Source organism: Vipera ursinii (genome assembly GCF_947247035.1).
Source record: "Vipera ursinii genome assembly, chromosome: 5".
Lineage (NCBI taxonomy): Eukaryota > Metazoa > Chordata > Lepidosauria > Squamata > Viperidae > Vipera > Vipera ursinii.
The window spans coordinates 37,060,770-37,082,216 of NC_139518.1; the positions used below are offsets into that span (position 1 = coordinate 37,060,770).

The window sequence follows — 21,447 nt, forward strand, 5'->3', positions numbered from 1 at the left end:
TTACAACCCACACTATACCTCTTTATGGTCAAATTTCCCTTCATTCTTTGATATATGTTTGTTTTTCCTATCAGATACAAGAGAGTCTACAAAGTGCATCAGGACATTTGCTATAAGGAGAGTTGTGAGAGTACTGTAACAAATAAGGCACTCAGCAGGTAAAACAAATGTAGTTCTTATAAGCCATCATTGGGGAAGAAATCCTAAGAATGTCTAACCTCCAATTTCTCATAGTACCAATTACAATTTTTAACAGTATGGTGAACACCATACAACCTGGATGTTAATTTATGGGGGACTTCGATATTGTAAGCCAGCTGGGTGACCTTGAACCAATCACTCTTTCTCATCCCTTGGAAGGTGATGGCAACCACTTCTGAAAAACCTTGACAAGAAAACCACAGGGACTTGTCCAAGCAGTCTCCAAGAATCACTTATGAAGGATCCTGAATACTTTACTCAATACTTTGTTGTTTCTTTGTCCCTTCTTTTGCCTAACACACTGTTGGAATTAAGGGGCATTAGAATAATGAAGTTCTTAGAAATAAGTTACTGTGTAAGATAAATTGTCATATATTAAATTTTCTCTTATTTCAGAAAACAAATCAACAGGCACTGAAACCACAGTAAGTATCTTTATTGGGCAATGGTTGGGAATGAGGATTCCATTAACTGATATACCAGCTAAACCATGGAGTTTAGATACTTAATAAATCAGAGTTCCTTGGACAGGAAGTGTCTGGGCTCATTTTATAATTCCCCATAGCTTAAACCATGGGTAAAGCATCATTGATGAGCAAATATTTATATCTCCTTTTTGAAGAACCTGTAAGATATTGATAGCCTGCCAAACACTAGAAGGAAACTGTATTTATATTCATTGAATGCCACAAAATATCTTGTGAATGGAATGGAATTAGCAATGCATGCAAATAATGACTGTTTTTTAATTTGAAAAAATCAGGAATAAGAAAATTCATGAGAACATATTCAATATTTATATGTATTTGTAACATTATATATATTATACATTACATTTACATTTTTTGTATTATTTATTTATTTAATTACATTTATATACCGCCCTTTCCCGAAGGACTCAGGGCGGTTTACAGGGTGATTAAAAAACCAAAATACAAAAGTTAAAAACAATTTTTTTAAAAAAAAATTATAGAGCTAAGCAAAACTGAGCAAAATGAGGCTTCATAATATATATGAATGCGTCTTTTCAAATCATTAAAGCAGCCAAATTATTCATGCAGTTACTCTGGAAAATGCTCCTAGCTGCATGCGTGTACATGTGCAGACAGCTAGGAACAGCTCACAAAGTAGGCATGTGAGTCTTGCAAATGATTCATTAGTTCAGTTTGAAAACAGGTGCTTTGTATGTTCTCTCATACGCTGCGAATCACCTTTTTTAAGGTTTATTCACCGGCAGTACGCCTCACCTTTTTAATATATTATATTACAGATTTTATTTCTGCTTCCCTATGAAGAAATGAAAAGTCAGTGCTCATTTGATAATGGCTGATGGAAAACAGTCTCTCATTTAAGGTTGTTTCTCAATCCTTAAATGGAAGAGGAAGATTCCCTCCATTAATTCTTCTACTGATGAGTGTCAAGAGTTGTTGTACCAACAGAATTCCTCACCATGATCCTACTTGCTTTTGGAGTACCAAGGAACTGCCCTCAAGGAATGCTGAATAACAGTGATCTGCTACAGATTTTAATTGTAATGTGAATAGAGAACAAATCCATTTATTTACAATCAAAATGCAAATATTTGGCATGAAATTGAGAATAATTACATCAGTATCTGCAATACTGAACAATCTAGATTGTCTTCAGCTATATACTTCATCCCAAGGACACAATAGCTTCATGTCAGTTAACTGATTTTTTTTTTAAAGGGGAGAGGAACTTAGCTGAAACAAAGGACTTTCTACCTTTTTTGTTCAAGAGATGTTTGCCATATAGCCCCTTCTCTTCAGCAAGATTATAATAACACTCATTTTCAGCTTTTCATCATAGGATTTAATTTCTTCATATAAGTTGAGTAAAAGTTCTTTTGCAAGCTACCTGCAGAACAGTACTCAAGCTTAATAGTATTTGAGATTTGGACATATAATGATTAATGGACTGCGTTAAACCTGAGTCCTGGAAAAAAGTGTTCTCTTTATAACCTAAAAACAAATCTTCTTGCCTCAGAAATTGATCCCCTTGGTGTTTTTTTTTGTTCCTTTGCAAAATTAATATAAATGAAAAATTATCTTTTTTTCAGCCAACTCCCTCAATTCCTTACTAACAAATTATTAGCACTTCATAATTTAGAATAATGAAGAAAAAACTGGCAGCAGCAACAGAGCACTCTACCTGTCTTTTACAAAAGCCAAACAGGCTTTTAGTTGTTCTGCCTTCAAATGCTGTTTATGATAGTTTCTATGCTTTCATAAAGAATTTTCCTGAAAACCTTAATGTTTAATAGGTAAAGTATTTCCTTTGATATTCTTAAAAGACAAAATTGTGATACCAATGGAGAAAAAAAGGCTTTCATCCATCTTCAGTGGTGTTTATTTTGCAAAACACGATGACTAGCCTTCAAAAAAAAAAACCCTTACTATTACCTAGCCTTTGTGAACCGTATGACTAGTTAAAAACTATAAGGTTGTGTTTAAATAGACATATATTGTATTTTATAAAAAAAACTAGAGAGTCATAGTTTTAAATTACTCTTCTGGCAGGTATTGGATTATTGCAGAAAAGGTGCATCCGTTGCCTGCAACATAAGTCATGGCAAATCTTAAGAGCTGTAAATATTGTTTATTTAGCATAGAGGAGCATATTGAAAAGGGGATATTTTTTCTAATTGGAAAGACAATAACCTTGCTATTGGCAGAAATACCGTAGCACAAAGTGGTTCCAAAGTTCCTTCAATCTTTTAATATTTTAACTAGTTTGTACTTGTCTTATAACTTTTAAGCTGCCCAGAGTCACCTTGTAGGGGAGATGGGTGGTATAAGAAATAAATAAATTTTAAAAACCCTAGAAGTCATCAAGAGATGCTTAGCTGCATTCCTACGTAAGTTATTTATGTGTGCTGTGAGTAATGGGTAATACTGTCCATTTGTGATTCTTTTCCGATGGGGATGGCACAACACTAAAGGGCTACAGATTGCATTAAAAATGTAGAATTACAACTTTTAAAAACCCAGTAGTCGTCTGCTACAGTCAATATTCACACATTCCTTTATATTACCTGGTTAAACTGGTGCATTGTTCCCTTTACTTCTGATGTTTAGATGTGCCCTACAGTAACACAACCTGCACACAAGAGCCAGCACCAGGCTTAAGAGAATTACTGTGTAAAAACTTAAGATTGTGGCAGAATGTGGAAAAAAAATAACTAAATGAGAACTGAGCATGTCACCAGAAAATGTGCATTGGGAAGACTACGAGAGGAAGAAGGAAGTGAAATCCTTGGAATTTTGAACAACTACTTTAGCACTTCAATTACGCTACGTATTTGGCTTATGGGAACCATCTCTCCTTTTAATGAAGCTATTAAAGTTTCCAAGAATAAAGAGAATGAAGGGTAGCACCAAATTATTACATTTTTAAAAATCCAAAGTAAACTTTTAAAATAGTATCTGCAAAAGACAAAGGGTATGAAAGATCTTTATTGCTTGTTCCTTGTTTGTCACAGTTTTTCCCCAGAGACTGTCTTAAGGCAGAAGAGGACCTTTATCAATCCAATACTCTGTAGTCAGATCAAGGCATATGTAATGCACCAATAAAGTAAAAAGGTTTTATTTTATTAAAGTTACCTTGTTTTTTTCATTTTAGACTAAATATATTTTATTTCAAAGTCATTCATCTTTTTGTTTTAAGAATGAAAGGATTCCTGGAGTTAGCTATAAAAATTGCATTTAAAAAAAACATTTCAAACAGGGCTACCATTTAGAAACTTTATTTAAAGCCATGTTTATGAATTGATATTTTGAATTTGATTTCCCTACTGCCTATTTTTTAATAACTCATTTAAAAATATTCATTTTTCTATTATCAGAAGTATCCATCAGCTCCCTCCTTCCTATCTTAAAAAGGCAAGCAACTACTACTACTACCAGATAGAAAAAACTTCTAATTGCAAAATTATTCAGAATCAGCTCCATCATCATCATCATCATCTGAATCTGATAATTCTTCCATTGCTTCCTCCTGTTGCTTCCTCTGCTCTTCTTCATCAGCCAACAACTTCTTAAAGACCTCATATTCTTCAATTGTGGAACAGGCTATTTCAGTCACAAAATCCTGTTCAGATGCTCTAATAAGTCTTTTCAGTTTCGGATTGACAATTTGGGTCTGTCCTTTCTTATCAGGAGTTTGATAGCGTCCCAAGCGCTCCAAAAAATGTATTCGTTTGTTTATTTCAGCCAGCGATGCTTGGAAGAAACCAGACTGCACTATCTCTCCATGTTTAATTCCCATCCTGAAATAGGCAAACTAAAAAACAGAAATTATTAAATGAAAGAATAAACACTAACATGGTAATATAAAGAACGTAAGTCAAGGACACAATTCAGCACAGAAGTACACAAAATTGTGGGTTAGTTTCAAGAAGGTTGCGCTCTTAATATATACAGGCACAACTTGCAGTCTGCAAGAAAAATCTTTCTTTATTCAGGCATGAAATGTGTACAAGAAAATTAGCTCTAGGGCAGGGGTCCCCAACCCCCAGTCTGTGGACTGGTACCGGACCGCAGCATGACAGCAACCAGTCCACACAAACAAGCAAAGCCCCACCCATGGGATGCAGGCAGCACACAAAACCATGCACTCTCCGGTCCATGGAAAAACCTTTCTCCACAGAAGCAGTCCCTGGTGCCCAAAAGGTTGGGAACCTCTGCTCTAGGGGTTTTTGGTCACATAAAATATACTTTTATTTTAAATCTGAGAATCAATTGGGATGTGAAGGAATTGAAACTTCTATATGTGTTAAAATTCAAGCATTATAATTAGTTATGATAATTGGTGCTAATGGAATTGAAATCCAAGTAACCAATCCATATTGTGGTAGATTATGGATTAAAGATGGGGGTGCTTTGTTTTTTAATTGCTAACTTTCTTTAGCTGTATTTTTTCTACTATTCCTTACTATTTCCTGTATTTTGCCCCACTATTTTACAGACAAATCAAGCTGATAACTAGCTTTCTAACTTCCAAGGCATGTGAGTGTTTATGTTCTAAAAGTTGAAAGGGGATTTGGCAATTTTAATAAAAAAATGGCTGTGGAAATAAAAATATGAAGAGAGTAAGCCATCCAGGAGAAAACAGGTTATTGTAAAATTTCACAGAATTAGTAAATCATAGACCTGGATGGAGTCTGACAACTCATAGGTTCCAAACCCTTTCTCAGTAGAGGATGTGCTAAAGCATTTTAGATAATCAAGTCTCTATTTGAAGATCTCCAATAGGAAGAATTGTGCCATTTCACGAGCAGTTAGTTCCACAAGTATAAAGTCTGACCAAGGCAGAGTAGAGTGGGACAATTAATTCCCGTGATCTGGACTTTATGACTCATGTACTTTCAGCAATTGTTAGAAAAAAAGGTATAACAATGGACGGTTCTGGTTTTTAAAAAATGACAAGAAAAAAATACAGTTAAAGTTTGGTGAAGTCAAACGTTAGAAAGCAAGCTTCCCTGAAATAAGACATGAGGCCAAAGTCTTCATCATATCTTCAAAAGCAAGAAATATAACATAGATTCAATAGATAAGATATTTCTCAGGATCCATATAATAAATTTTAATAAGCAAAAAACAAAGTGCATAGAAACAAAATTTTCTAACAATTATATTATTAGAGACAATATTTGAAAGAGTGATAAATGCAATTGTTAAAAAAATCACATTCTGAAAACATATTGAAATGTCTTACTATATGAAATCTCTTAATAAAGCATATTTATTTACTGAATTGATCAAATTCAACAATATCTGACATCAGCAAAGTTGTTCTGCAAATACCTGGAATTTGTATTCTACATCATTTAACTCTTCTAAAAGGAGCTGTGGACTTGTTCGCAGAATTTTTGATACTTGTGCCATTGTGAAGAGACATTTTTCTTTAAGGAGATTCTCTAGGGCTTTGATTCTCTTGTGTGGCATTGTAAAGATACTTGGAAAATGTATTGCCACATGGTTAACGCTGCCTATTAAAAGGAGAAAAGGTAAGATAGTGCTGACTAAAATCCTCTATTCTTTCTCTTTAATCAAACCCATGTATCCCTAGCAATATTAAGAGCAAACTAGTATATTTTTAAGACATAATTTTTCCCAAGTGTTTCACATAATGCCTAAGCATGTTCTCTCTAATCAATGCATTTGGAGTACTTCTGAGTCTATATTACTACATTATCCCAGTTATGTACTTAATTTACTGCTCTTAGAGAAACAATAGCAATAGTACTTAGACTTACACACTGCATTCTAACCACTGTGCCACCACAGTTACTTCAATGTAAAATATTTTCACATTGGCCATTGCTTACAGTTCCTGATATACAGAGCATAAATGTTGTGTGTGTGTGTGTAAATGGATGCATGGATATGTGTGCGCGTATTTACAAACAACCAAAAATAGAACTTTCTTGTGATTATTCCACTAAAAAGAGCCTGAATGAAACGTGACTTATCCTTGAAAATGAATTATCCTTTTTCTATTTGATTTTAAAAAGGTTTCACTGAGCAAACATTTTAAAGATACAAATCATTATTTTAGTGATTTGATTATTTTTCCTTTTTTATAATCTATGCCATAACCATTTGAAAATGTATAATTTTACTCTTACCTTTCAAATGAAGCTAGTAAACAAATCACCTTCACTAAGTATCTTTTCCCCCTATGGCCCCAGGACATCGGACCTCAATCTTTTCACCACTGAATTTCAACATAATTTCAAAAACCAGTAAAAAATATCAAAATAGATGTTTAAGCATAACAGAAGCTTAAAGCGCTTGTTGAGCCCAATTCTAGGATTTCCCCCAGAAGTGTGTGTTTGCGTGTATGGCAAAATAACCCCATTTTGTATAGTGACAGCACTACTCTAGACTTTTTATTCCTCTTGAGACGCCCACCAAACCCCCAAACGTTTATTCTGGCTGCAAAAAAGGTTATACTGAAATGAAAGATGGTGGGTGAAATATCCTAATATTCTCTTTTGGCAAGCAATTGGCACCTATATATAAGAAATTCAGTGTAGGTTAAGGAATTGATCCAGAAACATATGTAGCTATTTGGAGCAATTTGAAGAATATCCGTCGACTGTGTATGATTCACTGAACATGAACATTTTCCTTAATATAAGGGACAGGAAAACTGAATGTATGGTGGACAGAATCTAAACAAATCAGAACTAAATAATCCACTCAATTCAGTGTATAAATTCAGTAACTGTACAATTCAGGGAGAGCATTACCTGTATCTAAGCCAAGTCTTCTCAGAAGATCTGCACGTTCCTTCAAATGTTTTGGTGACATTCTCAGCAGTTCAGGCTTCTTTTCTAAGGTCTTCAGTACTGTGGTTATGCTTAAACCCAATAAGAGTAATTCTGAAATTGCAGTCAATTTTGACTGAAATGGTACATCCAGCTGCAAACTAAATAGCTGTGTTATCTCAGCAGGACTGAATCCCAGGTTAACATAAGCATTTGTGTCCTCTTCTAGTTTCAAATGGTCTGCATCAGTTGCTTTTACTTCTTCTACTGGTGTATTAATTAAAGTTTCTTGGGGGTTTGGAGAGCACTCATAGTTTGACCTATAAGGGGGCAGGCCTTTTTTGCTTTGTACAAAAGACCTGGTACTAATCAATCTGCAATCTAGGTATTGATGAGACCACCAAAAGGTAACTGGTAATACACTGACAGAAGGTAAATGGATATAGTCATAGGCAAAGGGGGGAACGCTGTATTTCTCAAAAATCTGCAAAAATAGATTTAAAAAAGGAAACATAATTGTATTTTAAAGGAAAGAACATGTATAGTTGCCAGCAGATCAAAGATACTTGCCAAAACTAAATTAAAACCACTCTCACACCATAATTTATCAAATATTAAAGTTAATATAACTCGCCTCCCAATTTACCTTATTTGAGGTATTTAATTACAATATCCCTGTATTTCAAACCACTAAATTTGTCACTACAGAAACAGTTATTCAAAAAGTGTTACAGTTTACAATGAATATAACCACTTTTAAGCCTAATTTAAATCACAAATGCCAAATATGTTCACAAATAATAGGTGGGAGAGAAATCTCTTGGTTTGGGTCAACAACAAAACAAAAAAACTTTTCTGCATAAATTATCAAACATTGAGTAGTAATATACATATACATACACACACACATATATACACACACATATAAACATATACATATATACATTACATATATATATACACACACATACATACATATACACACACATATATATACATACATATACACACGCACACATATGCATATATATATATATGTATGTATGTGTGTGTGTGTGTGTGTGTGTGTGTGTATATATATATATATATATATATATATATATATATATATATATATATATATATATATTTCAAAATACTGTTTAAATGAAAAATATTATTCTGTAGGCAACACTTGAGAAGCAATTTTTTCCAAATAATATTTCTACAGCTTTTCAGAATAGGTTGGTGCCCTAGTCTGTTTGAAAGATAAAACGTTCTATATTAATACTTATAAAACATAAAACATCAGACTGTTCTATAAAGATGTCATTGCATACTATCAAAATTGAAATGTAAAATACCCAGACTTTAATCTTGAACTATCTACAGTAAAAAATAGTGATTCACACAAATGTGGCCCCAAACTCAGGTTAAAACATTAAGATTGCTATATTCAAATGACATATTGTGTTGTTGTTGTTAGCTGCGAAGTCGTGTCCGACCCATCGCGACCCTATGGACAACATTCCTCCAGGCCTTCCTGTCCTCTACCATCTTCTGGAGTCCATTTAAGCTCACGCCTACTGCTTCAGTGACTCCATCCAGCCACCTCATTCTCTGTCGTCCCCTTCTTCTATTGCCCTCGATCTTCCCCAGCATTAGGCTCTTCTCCAGGGGGTCCTTCCTTCTCATTAGGTGGCCAAAGTACTTGAGTTTTAGCTTCAGGATCTGGCCTTCTAAAGAGCAGTCAGGATTGATCTCCTCTAGGACTGACCGGTTTGATCGCCTTGCAGTCCAAGGGACTCGCAGGAGTCTTCTCCAGCACCACAGTTCAAAGGCCTCAATTCTTTGGCGCTCAGCCTTTCTTATGGTCCAACTTTCACTACCATACATTGCAACTGGAAAGACCATAGCCTTGACTATACGCACTTTTGTTGACAGGGTGATGTCTCTGCTTTTTAGTGTGCTGTCTAGATTTGCCATGGCTTTCCTCCCCAGGAGCAAGCGTCTTTTAATTTCTTGGCTACAGTCCCCATCTGCAGTGATCTTGGAGCCCAGGAAAATAAAATCTGTCACTACCTCCATTTCTTCCCCATCTATTTGCCAGGAATTGAGAGGGCCAGATGCCATGATCTTGGTTTTATGAATGTTAAGTTTCAACCCAAGTTTTGCACTCTCCTTCTTCACCTGCAACAAGAGGCTCTTTAGTTCTTCTTCACTTTCTGCCATTAGAGTGGTATCATCTGCGTATCTTAGGTTGTTGATATTTCTTCCGGCAATCTTAATTCCAACTTTTGATTCATCTAGCCCTGCCTTTCTCATGATGTGCTCTGCATATAAGTTAAATAGGCAGGGCGACAGTATACAGCCTTGCCGGACTCCTTTCCCAATTTTGAACCAATCAGTGGTTCCATGTCCAGTTCTCACTGTTGCTTCTTGACCCGCATATAGGTTTCTCAAGAGCCCAATAAGATGGTCTGGTACTCCCATTTCTTTAAGAACTTGCCACAGTTTGTTATGATCCACACAATCAAAGGCTTTAGCATAGTCAATGAAGCAGAAGTAGATGTTTTTCTGGAACTCCCTAGCTTTCTCCATGATCCAGCGTATGTTGGCAATTTGATCTCTAGTTCCTCTGCCTCTTCGAAATCCTGCCTGCACTTCTGGTAGTTCTCGATCCACATACTGCTGAAGTCTAGCTTGTAGGATTTTAAGCATGACTTTACTAGCATGAGAAATGAGTGTAATGGTGCGATAGTTTGAACATTCTTTGGCACTGCCTTTCTTAGGAATTGGAATATAAACTGATCTTTTCCAATCCTGTGGCCACTGTTGAGTTTTCCAAATTTGCTGGCAAATTGAGTGTAGCACTTTTACTGCATTGTCTTTTAAGATTTTGAATAGCTCAGCTGGAATACTGTCACCTCCACTAGCTTTGTTGTTGCTCAGCTTTTCTAAGGCCCACTTCACTTCACATTCTAGGATGTCTGGCTCGAGGTCAGTGACCACCTCATTGTGATTATCAGGGACGTTAAGCTCATTCTTGTATAGTTCTTCTGTGTAATTTTGCCACCTCTTCTTAATCTCTTCTGCCTCTGTTAGGTCCCTGCCATTTTGGTCCTTTATCATGCCCATTTTTGCATTAAACGTTCCCTTCATTTCTCCAATTTTCTTGAAAAGATCTCTGGTCCTCCCTATTCTATTGTTTTCTTCTATTTCTTTGCACTGTTCATTTAAGAAGGCATTCTTATCTCTTCTAGCTATTCTCTGGAATTCTGCATTCAATTGGGCATATCTATGTTTTTCTCCCTTGCCTTTCGCTTCCCTCCTTTCCTCAGCTATTTGCAAAGCTTCCTCAGACAGCCATTTTGCTTTCTTGCATTTCTTTTTCTTTGGGATGGTTTTGGTTGCTACCTGTTGTACAATGTCACGAACCTCTGTCCATAGTTCTTCAGGCACTCTGTCTATCAGATCTAATTCCTTAAATCTATTTGTCACCTCTACTGTATATTCAACAGGGATATGATTTAATTCATACCTGACTGGCCTAGTGCTTTTCCCTACTTTCTTCAGTTTAAGCCTAAACTTTGCAAGGAGAAGCTCATGGTCTGAGCCACAGTCAGCTCCTGGTCTTGTTTTTACTGACTGTATAGAGCTTCTCCATCTTTGGCTGCAGAGCATATAGTCAATCTGATTTCTGTGTTGACCATCTGGTGATGTCCATGTGTAGAGCCGTCTCTTGGGTTGTTGGAAAAGAGTGTTTGCTATGACCATCGTATTCTCTTGACAGAATTCTATCAGCCTGTGCCCTGCTTCATTTTGCACTCCAAGGCCAAACTTGCCTGTTATTCCAGTTATCTTTTGGCTTCCTACTTTAGCATTCCAATCCCCCATGATGATAAGAACATCATTTTTGGGTGTTAGTTCTATAAGGTGCTGTAGTGCTTCATAGAACTGGTCAATTTCATCCTCTTCAGCACCGGTGGTTGGGGCATAGACTTGGACTACTGTGATATTGAATGGTTTGCCTTGGATTCGAACTGAGATCATTCTGTCATTTTGAGGATTGTATCCCAGTATTGCTTTTCCTACTCTTTTATTGACTATGAAGGCTACTCCATTTCTTCTGAAGGATTCTTGCCCACAGTAGTATACCTGATGGTCATCTGAATTAAATTCACCCATTCCTGTCCATTTTAGTTCGCTGATACCTAAGATGTCAATGTTCAGTCTTGTCATCTCTTGTTTGACCACATCCAGTTTTCCTTGATTCATGGATCTTACATTCCAGGTTCCTATGGAGAAAAAATCTTTACAGCATCGGACTTTCCTTTCACCACCAGACACATCCACAGCTGAGCGTCCTTTCGGCTTTGGCCCAGTCGCTTCATTCTTTCTGGCGCTACTAGTACTAGCCCTCTGCTCTTCCCCAGTAGCATATTGGACGCCTTCCGACCTGAGGGGCTCATCTTCCAGCGTCATATCGTTTTGCCTTTTGGTACTGTCCATAGGGTTTTCATGGCAAAGATACTGGAGTGGTTTGCCATTTCCTTCTCCAGTGGATCACGTTTTGTCAGAACTCTCTGCTATGACCTTTCCGTCTTGGGTGGCCCTGCACGGCATAGCTCATAGCTTCATTGAATTACGCAAGCCCCTTCGCCACGACAAGGCAGTAATCCATGAAGGGGATTGTATTGTATCCAAATAAAAAAAACCCTGACTGTTCTACAGCTTATTAAAACACAGTGGCTCCATTTTAGCCAAGTCTAGCATATTGTGTCCCCACAACCTAACCACGACCAAAGAACATATGTAAATATAAAAACTTAACTTATACAATACAATATATGCTTCAGGTTGAATATGAATTTTAAACTAGTTTGCTATCGAAAAAGGAGACTAATTTCAGATTACATCTGCAATTCAGTGTACATTTACATAAGAAATAATCCCATTTTGCTTTTAATTTGGATATGCAAGGTGTACTAAAAATTGATCTTCATAAACAATTCTATAAATTACATTAAATGTCATTTGCTTCTAAACACCATACATACAGCCATGTATGTAGTAAATATACATTTTAATGTCTTTGAAATCTCCACATACATTGAATGAATGAAAACCAGATTGTGATCTTAACAGTCTGACACATGAATAGGAATTCCTGCTCGAACTCGCCCCTTTACCACGGACAGGAAAGATAAACCTTTGCAGAGGATGAAAGCCATCCTCTCTGCTCACGTGACCATATACCCTGTGTGGATGAAGTGATAGCATCGTTGGAAAGCATTAGGTTGAAATGATTAGATAGACTTGAGTCTGCTTCCCTCTCATCCATGCGTAAAAGGGAAATAGCACTTAAAACACCAATAGTGTTAAGGGATTATTGTCTGATGAGCCACAATTGGCTTGATTTATGTTATCACTCAATCGTAAACCATGATTATAAATTACACTTGCTGCGTTCATACAGGACACGGTGAAGTATATGCGAACTCATCGGGGGGGAGTACTTTTCCCTACGTCTACTTATAATCCATGAAAATACAGTAATTCGCGTTTTTGTTCACAAATTATTTTTCGGTAGAGAAACTGATAATACGAAGCGTACTCACGCGCCAACAGCGGATTGCTAATTTCATATTTGGCATCTCTCGAAGCTTTCGCTGCTTGGGAAAGTAGAGAAAACGAAAGAGGAAGGTGTTCGTGTAAACGCTTTCCTACCGAAACGGAAGCTGGAAATGGAAAAAAAAACGTTCCGTGGGGCAACAGAAGGGCGGATAGAAATACCTTGAAGTAGTTGTGAAAGGTTGTGAATAAAGACCCGGCAGGGCCAAATCAGAAATGTGAACAGGTGGAGTGCTCGATTATCTTCCCCGAGAGTAGTTAAGGGCGTATCACACCTGATATTTGTAGAGTCCTTTTGAGTAAAAGTCCGATTCTTATGAATATTCATATTGCTTATATAGGATCTAACTGAACGTATCCGATTACATCTCCAGAAAACAAATCGTTTCGGTCACTATATTGCAGAAAAATGACAAAAACGAACATTTGTGCTACAGTTCCTTATGTATATTTCAATTTTACTTGGAAGCAACAGTCGTAGATTACGTCCATCTGCTTACATAAATTAGCATGATTATAGAACTGTTTCTGATATTGCCACAGCACAAAAATGCACAGAAATAATGCCTCAGATCCACAATTTTGCACGACATAGGAACATTTTTTAAAAATATCACGATTTTCTTTTACTGCTAACGAAGACAAATGTGACCTGTAAGACCTTGGGAATATCCATCGCTTGAATCGTTTTTTGCAACACCAAAAAGCGTCAGTTTTCTATCTCTTAAGCATTTAAACGCGAAGGGAAAACATTAAAGATGGACTAGAATCAGGGAAACCTAGCTTCAAATGTCCAGTCATTGGAATGGTTCATTTTTTTTTGAAGTGAGGTGAAGGGAAGTTAAACTGAGTTAAATTATCGCTATTTGTGTTAGAAGCATCATAATTAAAATAAGGCATACTCTATGACAAATTTTAAAATATAAAATACCAGATTAAAATATGTACATTAAAACATCTTGACCCAAACTAATTAATTGCATTCTGTCACACTGCCATGAGGTCCTCAAATGTGCACTGATCAGGACACAAAGGACAAATGTGCGTATGTGTTGCCTGTATGTCTGCATATCCCCACAATTGCAAAGGGCAGAGGCCACCAGATAGCCCCGTTTGTTCAGAATATCTTTAAATTTTGTTTTATTCATGTGCAATCTATTCAACAATTCCCATACGTCCCAGCTTTTGACAGACCCTGGTGCAGCTCCTCCAATGGTTCCATCCAAGGCTGGTTCTTGGTAGCTTTTCATAGGTCCTCTCTGCTTTTCAATTCTTTTATATAATATCCCTATTTATATAAGTTGTAAAACCTGTGATATAATTTATTCTGAGTTTGATTACATGTCTTACTGGGGCAATATATTTCTGATTTAACATGTTTCATACTGATTTCCCAAAATGTATCTTTATTAAGATTTGTGGATCTTATATATGTACCTAATCAATTTTTAACTGAAACTGAAAGCAATATAAAAATGATACTAACCATGTGACATTCGAAATGAGTTTAAATATCTTAATCTAAAGATACTTAGATATTTTGAACCACAAGTTCAAAGATTTTTCTCCACAAATATTATACATTTTTGAGAATGCTCTAGGGCACGGGTGTCAAACTGCTGGCCCGCAGGCCAGTTTCATCATACCGAAGCCACGGCCATCCCATTACCGGCAATGCAAAAAGAAGTGCGACACATCACGTTACATGGTGAGTTTGACATCCGTACTCCATGGATTCATTTAGAAGACTAAAACAATAAAACTATTATGATTGGGACTTGTTCTACCATTACTACATTTTGGTCTAAAATGTAGCATGACTTTTATCTGTTAAGAAAGCACATGTTTTTTTAGTTGTGGAACATACCAACTTATTAAATTTTATATTCTTTTAATGGATGTTGCAAAGAGAATTAACTATACAGGATTAATTTTGTTGTATGCAATCTTCAGATTGCAATATTCTTTTCAAACATTTGAAGTGTTCAGCCAATTCTCAAGTTTGTATGTAAAAAAAAATAGTGTTCCCCTTTTCTTAAGAAATATATTTATAATTTTTATTCCAATAAATTGTGTTTTGTAAGATTTAATTATGCTTATTCAAAAACATAATTTAAAAATGAAGTTTCTTGGATTACTTGGAATGCTTTCTTTGTCCAGCAAGATCTCAGTCTAACCTTCCTCACAGGGTTGTTGTGAAGATGTTAGTTGTGGGAAGCCCTGGATTCCTTGAAAGGAAATAAAATTCTCATACTTAAATTAATAAGTATACTGAACAGGGAAAAAATATCCTGGGTGAAAAAATGTTACCCCATATTCTTCAAGCATGTCTATAAAAATGAAGAATTAGTTTTCAACTATTCTCTTTCCTTTCTAAGAAAAAGACAGCTAATGCATAAATAGTCCCTGAGCTATAGGACTAGTGAGACATGTTCTGACTTTTCTGGTTTGTGTGTTCCAGCAGATTCTGCTAGTTCAATATTTTCACAATGAAACCAACAAAAACATTTATGGTCTGAATGAAGAGTTATTTCCCCTACAATTATTTCTCCATGAAGCATAATCCCATGTAGAAGGAGGATAACTCCTTGTAGGCTGTTTTAACTCCTTCTTTTGAAGGAAAACAAGACATATAACAGCAATATTGATAAACATAGAAAAATGAAGAAACATCTTAAAAACTGTAGCAGGCAGTCTGTCAAATTATGTCAATGAAAATATCTACACATTATATTCTAATCAAAGCGCTTTGATCTCCACAAGGAATGTCCCTCCTGACACCTTCCTTGTTTTGGTCAAATGATGCTAGAGATGACATCCATAAAAAATCTTGTTATGATATTCCTGATTCTCTTTTAGTTGGCACTCACAAATTTATTTTTTAATTTAAGTTTTTTTATTGCTAATTTCACTGAGTGATTTTGGATAATTCATTCTCAACTGAATATTTTGGAAAAATGAGATTGGAAAGGGAGAAAAAAAAGGAGTCAGATATATCACCCTGAGTTCCATAAAAATAGCAGGATAAAAGTAATATATATCTCTATCCTTTTTCTGTAAATAGGAAATGTGCAGGAAAAAATGCAGCAAAAAAGTACTGGATTACAGCTGTTATGAAAAGAAAGTAATATGAGACATACATTAAAATACTACTGTGTATTTCATTCATTTCAGCAAATGATTTAACACAATTACAGCAAATATAATTCAAAAAGTTTTTATAGTCTAAAATAGAGTTTATGGCAAAAATTCAAGATACCAGATTGATCCGATTATTATGGTTGTGCAAAAGAAGTGAACGAGGTGCTTCACAAAGTACATTAGCTAAACAAAGCACCTATTTTCCTTAAAGCATCCAGCTCCTCTGGAATGTTCATAAGATTATTTTGAAGTAATCTTAGATATTCTGTGCATGCGTGCACAAACGTTTGCATTAGAATTGTCAACAAAACAACTATCCATGATAATACATGTGCACATAGCCAGGAACAGCTTTTGAAAGGAAACAAATATTAGTTTCAAAACACCTTTTTGCATGTTTGCACAGCCTTACTTATGATGTAGTCTAACTTTATCTGACAAATCCAGATATTATGCCCAAGGGGAACATTATCTAGTGAGGCCTTCTCTTGGATTATTTTTCAGTTGCATCCTTCTGTAATAATGTTATTATATAGGTCTCTTTAGCAAACTGGATAACATGGAACCATGTTAATCTAAAATTTTGCACTTTTCCCACACTACTGTGAAATACATACCCAGATAGAGTAGACATTAAGGGATAGAATATATTAAATAGACTGATTTGACAGTAGTTGTTGCAAGCTATTGATGTCTTTTTCTGTATTACACACATACATAAAAACATTCTTAGTAGAATTCTTCCAAATATTTTCTTCTCTGTATAGATTGAGTAATAGCTTTCTTCACCATGAAAGAAAGGAAGTCACAACCTCATACTATAACAAAAAAAGAACTGAAATGTGTTCCACTGAAACACCCTCTAAGTGAACCCTAGTGAAATAACATTCAAACTGGCATTAATATTAAGGATAATTGCATTATTGAAAGAAATACTCCTTAAAAGAATTAGTCAAATACAGATGTTCGCCTATGAAGCCATCAAGCAACACAATCAATAAAGAGAAGTAATTATTGTCTGTGCTAACTAATCTGAAAGGTATTGTTCCTAAACAGTTAAAAAAGAAATATAAAATGTTAAATTGCCAATTCATAATCCACAGAAACTATGTGGTTTTTTTTTAAAAAAATGCTCAAATCAATAGAACTTTCTAATGAATATTTCTTTCAGCATAATAAAAGTTTTTAAGTAAAACTCACCTGTCAGAAACTTCTGGCTAAGGTTGTTTGTTGGAAAATAAATACCTGGTTTCATTGCAGTTGTTGATTAACATACTAAAACGTTTTGTTTTGTCTTGACATTTAGAAGAAAGTATTGACCTTGCATTTAAACTTAACATGTGCAATGTTTCCTCCATTGTGAGGATTTATCTGAAGTAAGACCATCCACAAAGCTAAAATACAGAGTATTAGAAACTAATACTGATGATTCCTTTAGTTATGCATCAGCTAAATTTTGGAAGATGCTCTCTCTTAGGGAGGTAAAATATATGCCCATCATTATCTTTTCTTTTTTATCAGATATTTTATGTAGATAAGCACTACAAAGACTAATTCCCCATATGTCGAAGTTAAAGAATCATATCAGACGCGCTCACAGGAGGCAGAGTGAACTTGTAATTTTGCTGCTTCATTATGTTCATCACACTGATGTCCTTGTGGTATTTTTTTAAGTTCTCAAGAAGATTATGTCCAAAGTTAAGATTTCAGTGATTCTGGCATTGGGAAGAGGTTGATGGCTCTCGTTCTTCAGAAGAGATAATTCCTGCTAGCTGGGAATTTGCTGGTTCATGATTATTGATCTCATCATTAAAACTCTGCTCACTCTCCAGGCTTGGGATTGCCCAGATACCACCATGATTGCAGTCAGTAGGATGACTTTTAAAACTGTTGTTTTCTAAAAATAAAAGTTATTAATATTAATAAATACCAAATTGCAAATACAGTTCACCAGCCACTGCATATTTTAGTGTGATTCTGTATATGTAACAGAGGTGTCACTGAACAAAACAAGATTTACTGATGAGCAAAACACACATAAATCTGCACTACACAGATATTTATTTCAAACACATGTCAAACACAAGATCTTAGCACATGTGTGCTAAGACCTTGAAACAACTGTGTCAAATGCAAAATATCCCATGTATAAAATTCTTTGTAAATCTCATTCATCTGAGAATTCATGGTAAATTAGGAATGCTGCTTTCAGAATCCTTTCTCATACCTGGTTTGCCACAAGTAAATACTTTCTCCCATGCATAGTTCATCAGGTTCACAGGTTGGATCACCCAAGGATCCCGCATGACCATTTCTAGAGTTATCCGATCCTGTGGAAAAGGCTTTAAGAGCCCAGACAGGAGACACATCAGATCTAAAGAAAGAAAAGAGAAACAACTCCATATTAGCCTTCAGCTTGCCTTTCAGTTATTCTACTTTCATTGAATGCAATTGTAAGATGAATAATTTTTACAAATTGAAATCCAGCACACTTCAAGATTTTTTTAATCATTACCTTTCTTGGTTTCATTTGTAATTCCTTTTTGTCCCCCCAAGATAGCTTCTATTCAATACTGAAAACTACTGCAATAGAATCACAGTTTCAGGATCATCTGCTTTGAATAAGGCACACTGCACCTATGCATATATCATTTCCAAAGAATTATAATTTCAAATTGTAATCCTTTATGACTACCTGAAATGGACTTCTTTGTTTGTTTTAAGATATTGCAATTCATTATTTCATCCAAAGGCCATATGAGAATAAAATGATGCAAGACAAAAGCTATGCAAATGAGTATCACTGAAATGGCATGTGTTCATAACAAAAACCACTATGCAACTGTTTTTTCTCACAGGAAAGTCAGCATGGAATACAAATTCAGAACAAAGTATTACCAGGGAAATAAGAGTTAAGTGATTCTTATCTTACACTTTTTATATACTTCAGATTCTCCTCTCCTGAAACAATCTATAGGAAGAGGTCAGCCAGCCTTTGTGACACATGACAGTTTGAAAAGTGTAATTAGAACCTGAAGGTCTGAAGAACATACAGTAATTGCATCTATTCACTTATAACACACACATACTCAATTTATGCCACCTCCTCCAGAGTTTCTAGGCAGCTCACAAGTGAGACAAATCATAAAGTGTGTACTGAAATACAGAATAGAAAGTATATCATGGAGTCACCTAAATCTGGGTAGTTAGCCCTCAATTAAATAATACCAGCCATAGGACTGTTGGAAGGGAGTAGTCTTTGCTTCTTTTCAAAATGCTAATAAGAAAGCAGCCATTCTAACCTTGGCAATCTATTCCAGAGCCAAAGGGCTGCTACTTGGAAGGCTTATTTCCAAAGCATACACATTCCTAACATCTCAGAGAACAGGATTCCTGTTCTATCATCTTAGCCAAATCAATAGGGTCAGGCCAATTCTATTTGGATCAGACAGTTCCAAAGAACCTAACAAAAATCTAAGCCAGCCCACTGAATTGGATTTAAAGGCCAAATGACAAGAGCGGACATCCTGCAGTATTGATGTTACTCTGCTATACCAGAGCTGACCAATCAGGTAGTGATTTTTAAAATCAGCAATTGCTTCCAAATCTCCATGTTGACAGCCTTAAACCTTACCATGCCAAAACTAAGCCAACACAAAGATATAGAAAGTTCGAACTTGTGTATTGGTAGATATCCAATCTCAGACTGGGTATCAGATAAGCCCAAATGGCTAAATATAAGATGAACTATGATGCCAACAAAAATTAATGTTTTACTGTAAGCACTGTAAGAAAATTTCTTATAATGAATAACTGGGCCCAGGCAGTATGGGTGATATTGAGAGCCATTCTACATGGGCCTCACTATTCATTTTTTTCTGAACTGTCCCTCCTTATGCATGGTATTTTACTATTGTACTGCTATTAACAATCTGTCCAGGACTTTTATCTTCTTGAATTTACCATCTGATATAAGTAACACATCGCCTTCAATGGCTCTAAATACTGCTAAATATTTATAAGTATAAATAAATTTAACTGTCTGCAAATATACAAAAAAGGCCTAGTATTTTATACTTATTAGATGTTCTTTTATTAGATATTACAGTTTATGTATTATATCTTATTGCTACAAATGGTTGTGGAAATAGCATTGGTCCTCTGTTCCATAATGAAGTGTCTAAGGACGCAAACCTTTCCTCCTTCACTAACAGCAACTGCAATTGCCCATTCAAGGAGTATCAGAACCAATGAAGAACAGTGCTTCAATCCAGCTTTCATAGGCAATCTAGAAACGATTGATGGCACTGAACACTATTTAGAGATTAAGCAGAACAAAGAGAATGCACTCCTTCCATCTAAATCCAGATAAGACACCTCAAAGGGTGACCAATACTATTTTCATCTTAACCCTCTATAATACTACCCTGATGTCCCTAATGAAATTTGTAGAAACTTCTGGGAGTCCTCTATTTCTTGAAATGTATGACAGGTATTAATCAACAAGGATTCCTTCCTCTTACGAGGGTGACAGGTCAGTCTTTCTATAAATTGTGTTACATAGAAAACCTTGCTGAAAAACTTCTTTCTTTTCCCTTGGTTTACAATTTGTAAATACAGTATATTAGTGAACTACTCACCAACTGACACACTGTAAGGAGGTCGTAGTACAGCATCTATTGTTTCTTCAAGCTCACAAAAAGGATTTTCTCCAAAGACTATGGTATAAAGGGTGATCCCTAGTGACCACATTTCCAATTCTGGTCCTGAGTATCTGTAGAGAATTAAATAGTTAAGCTCATTGAGTGTAACAGGCAAAATTATTCAAATTCCTTGTGTGTCCAATCACATTTGGCCAATAAAGAATTCTGTTTTAGTCTATTCTGTTATTGTTGTTAGCTGCGAAGTCGTGTCCGACCTATCGCGACCCCATGGACAACGTTCCTCCAGGCCTTCCTGTCCTCTACCATCTTCTGGAGTCCATTTAAGCTCACGCCTACTGCTTCAGTGACTCCATCCAGCCACCTCATTCTCTGTCGTCCCCTTCTTCTCTTGCCCTCAATCTTTCCCAGCATGAGGCTCTTCTCCAGTGAGTCCTTCCTTCTCATTAGGTGGCCAAAGTATTTGAGTTTTAGCTTCAGGATCTGGCCTTCTAAAGAGCAGTCAGGGTTGATCTCCTCTAGGACTGACCGGTTTGA

At 35.8% G+C, this 21,447-nt stretch overlaps 3 protein-coding genes across 3 annotated transcripts in view; 1 reads left to right on the forward strand and 2 right to left on the reverse strand.

Annotated features, from left to right (window-relative positions):
- Window positions 1-3,435, forward strand: part of SNED1 (sushi, nidogen and EGF like domains 1) — a gene marked incomplete at its 5' end in the record, with an annotated part of 74,041 nt that extends 70,606 nt beyond the window's left edge. The window contains 3 exons of the mRNA XM_083364997.1: window positions 75-158; window positions 598-626; window positions 1,472-3,435. Of these exons, the coding sequence (XP_083221123.1) occupies window positions 75-158; window positions 598-619 (106 nt within the window). The 3' untranslated portion in view covers window positions 620-626; window positions 1,472-3,435. The remainder of the gene's footprint in view (window positions 1-74; window positions 159-597; window positions 627-1,471) is intronic.
- A 224-nt stretch (window positions 3,436-3,659) lies between these two features.
- MTERF4 (mitochondrial transcription termination factor 4) lies at window positions 3,660-13,198 on the reverse strand. The gene is made up of 4 exons (XM_083364998.1): window positions 13,096-13,198; window positions 7,478-7,979; window positions 6,027-6,211; window positions 3,660-4,503 (listed from the first exon to the last, which is right to left on the reverse strand). Exons 1-4 carry the CDS (start codon window positions 13,129-13,131, stop codon window positions 4,153-4,155), a joined length of 1,074 nt encoding a protein of 357 aa, XP_083221124.1. The 5' UTR covers window positions 13,132-13,198; the 3' UTR covers window positions 3,660-4,152.
- Window positions 13,199-16,339: 3,141 nt separating this feature from the next.
- PASK (PAS domain containing serine/threonine kinase) overlaps window positions 16,340-21,447 on the reverse strand; it is a gene marked incomplete at its 5' end in the record, with an annotated part of 32,913 nt that continues 27,805 nt past the window's right edge. Inside the window, 3 exons of the mRNA XM_083363280.1 lie at window positions 16,340-18,146; window positions 18,477-18,623; window positions 20,890-21,023. Coding sequence (XP_083219406.1) covers window positions 17,956-18,146; window positions 18,477-18,623; window positions 20,890-21,023 — 472 coding nt within the window. The 3' untranslated portion in view covers window positions 16,340-17,955. The remainder of the gene's footprint in view (window positions 18,147-18,476; window positions 18,624-20,889; window positions 21,024-21,447) is intronic.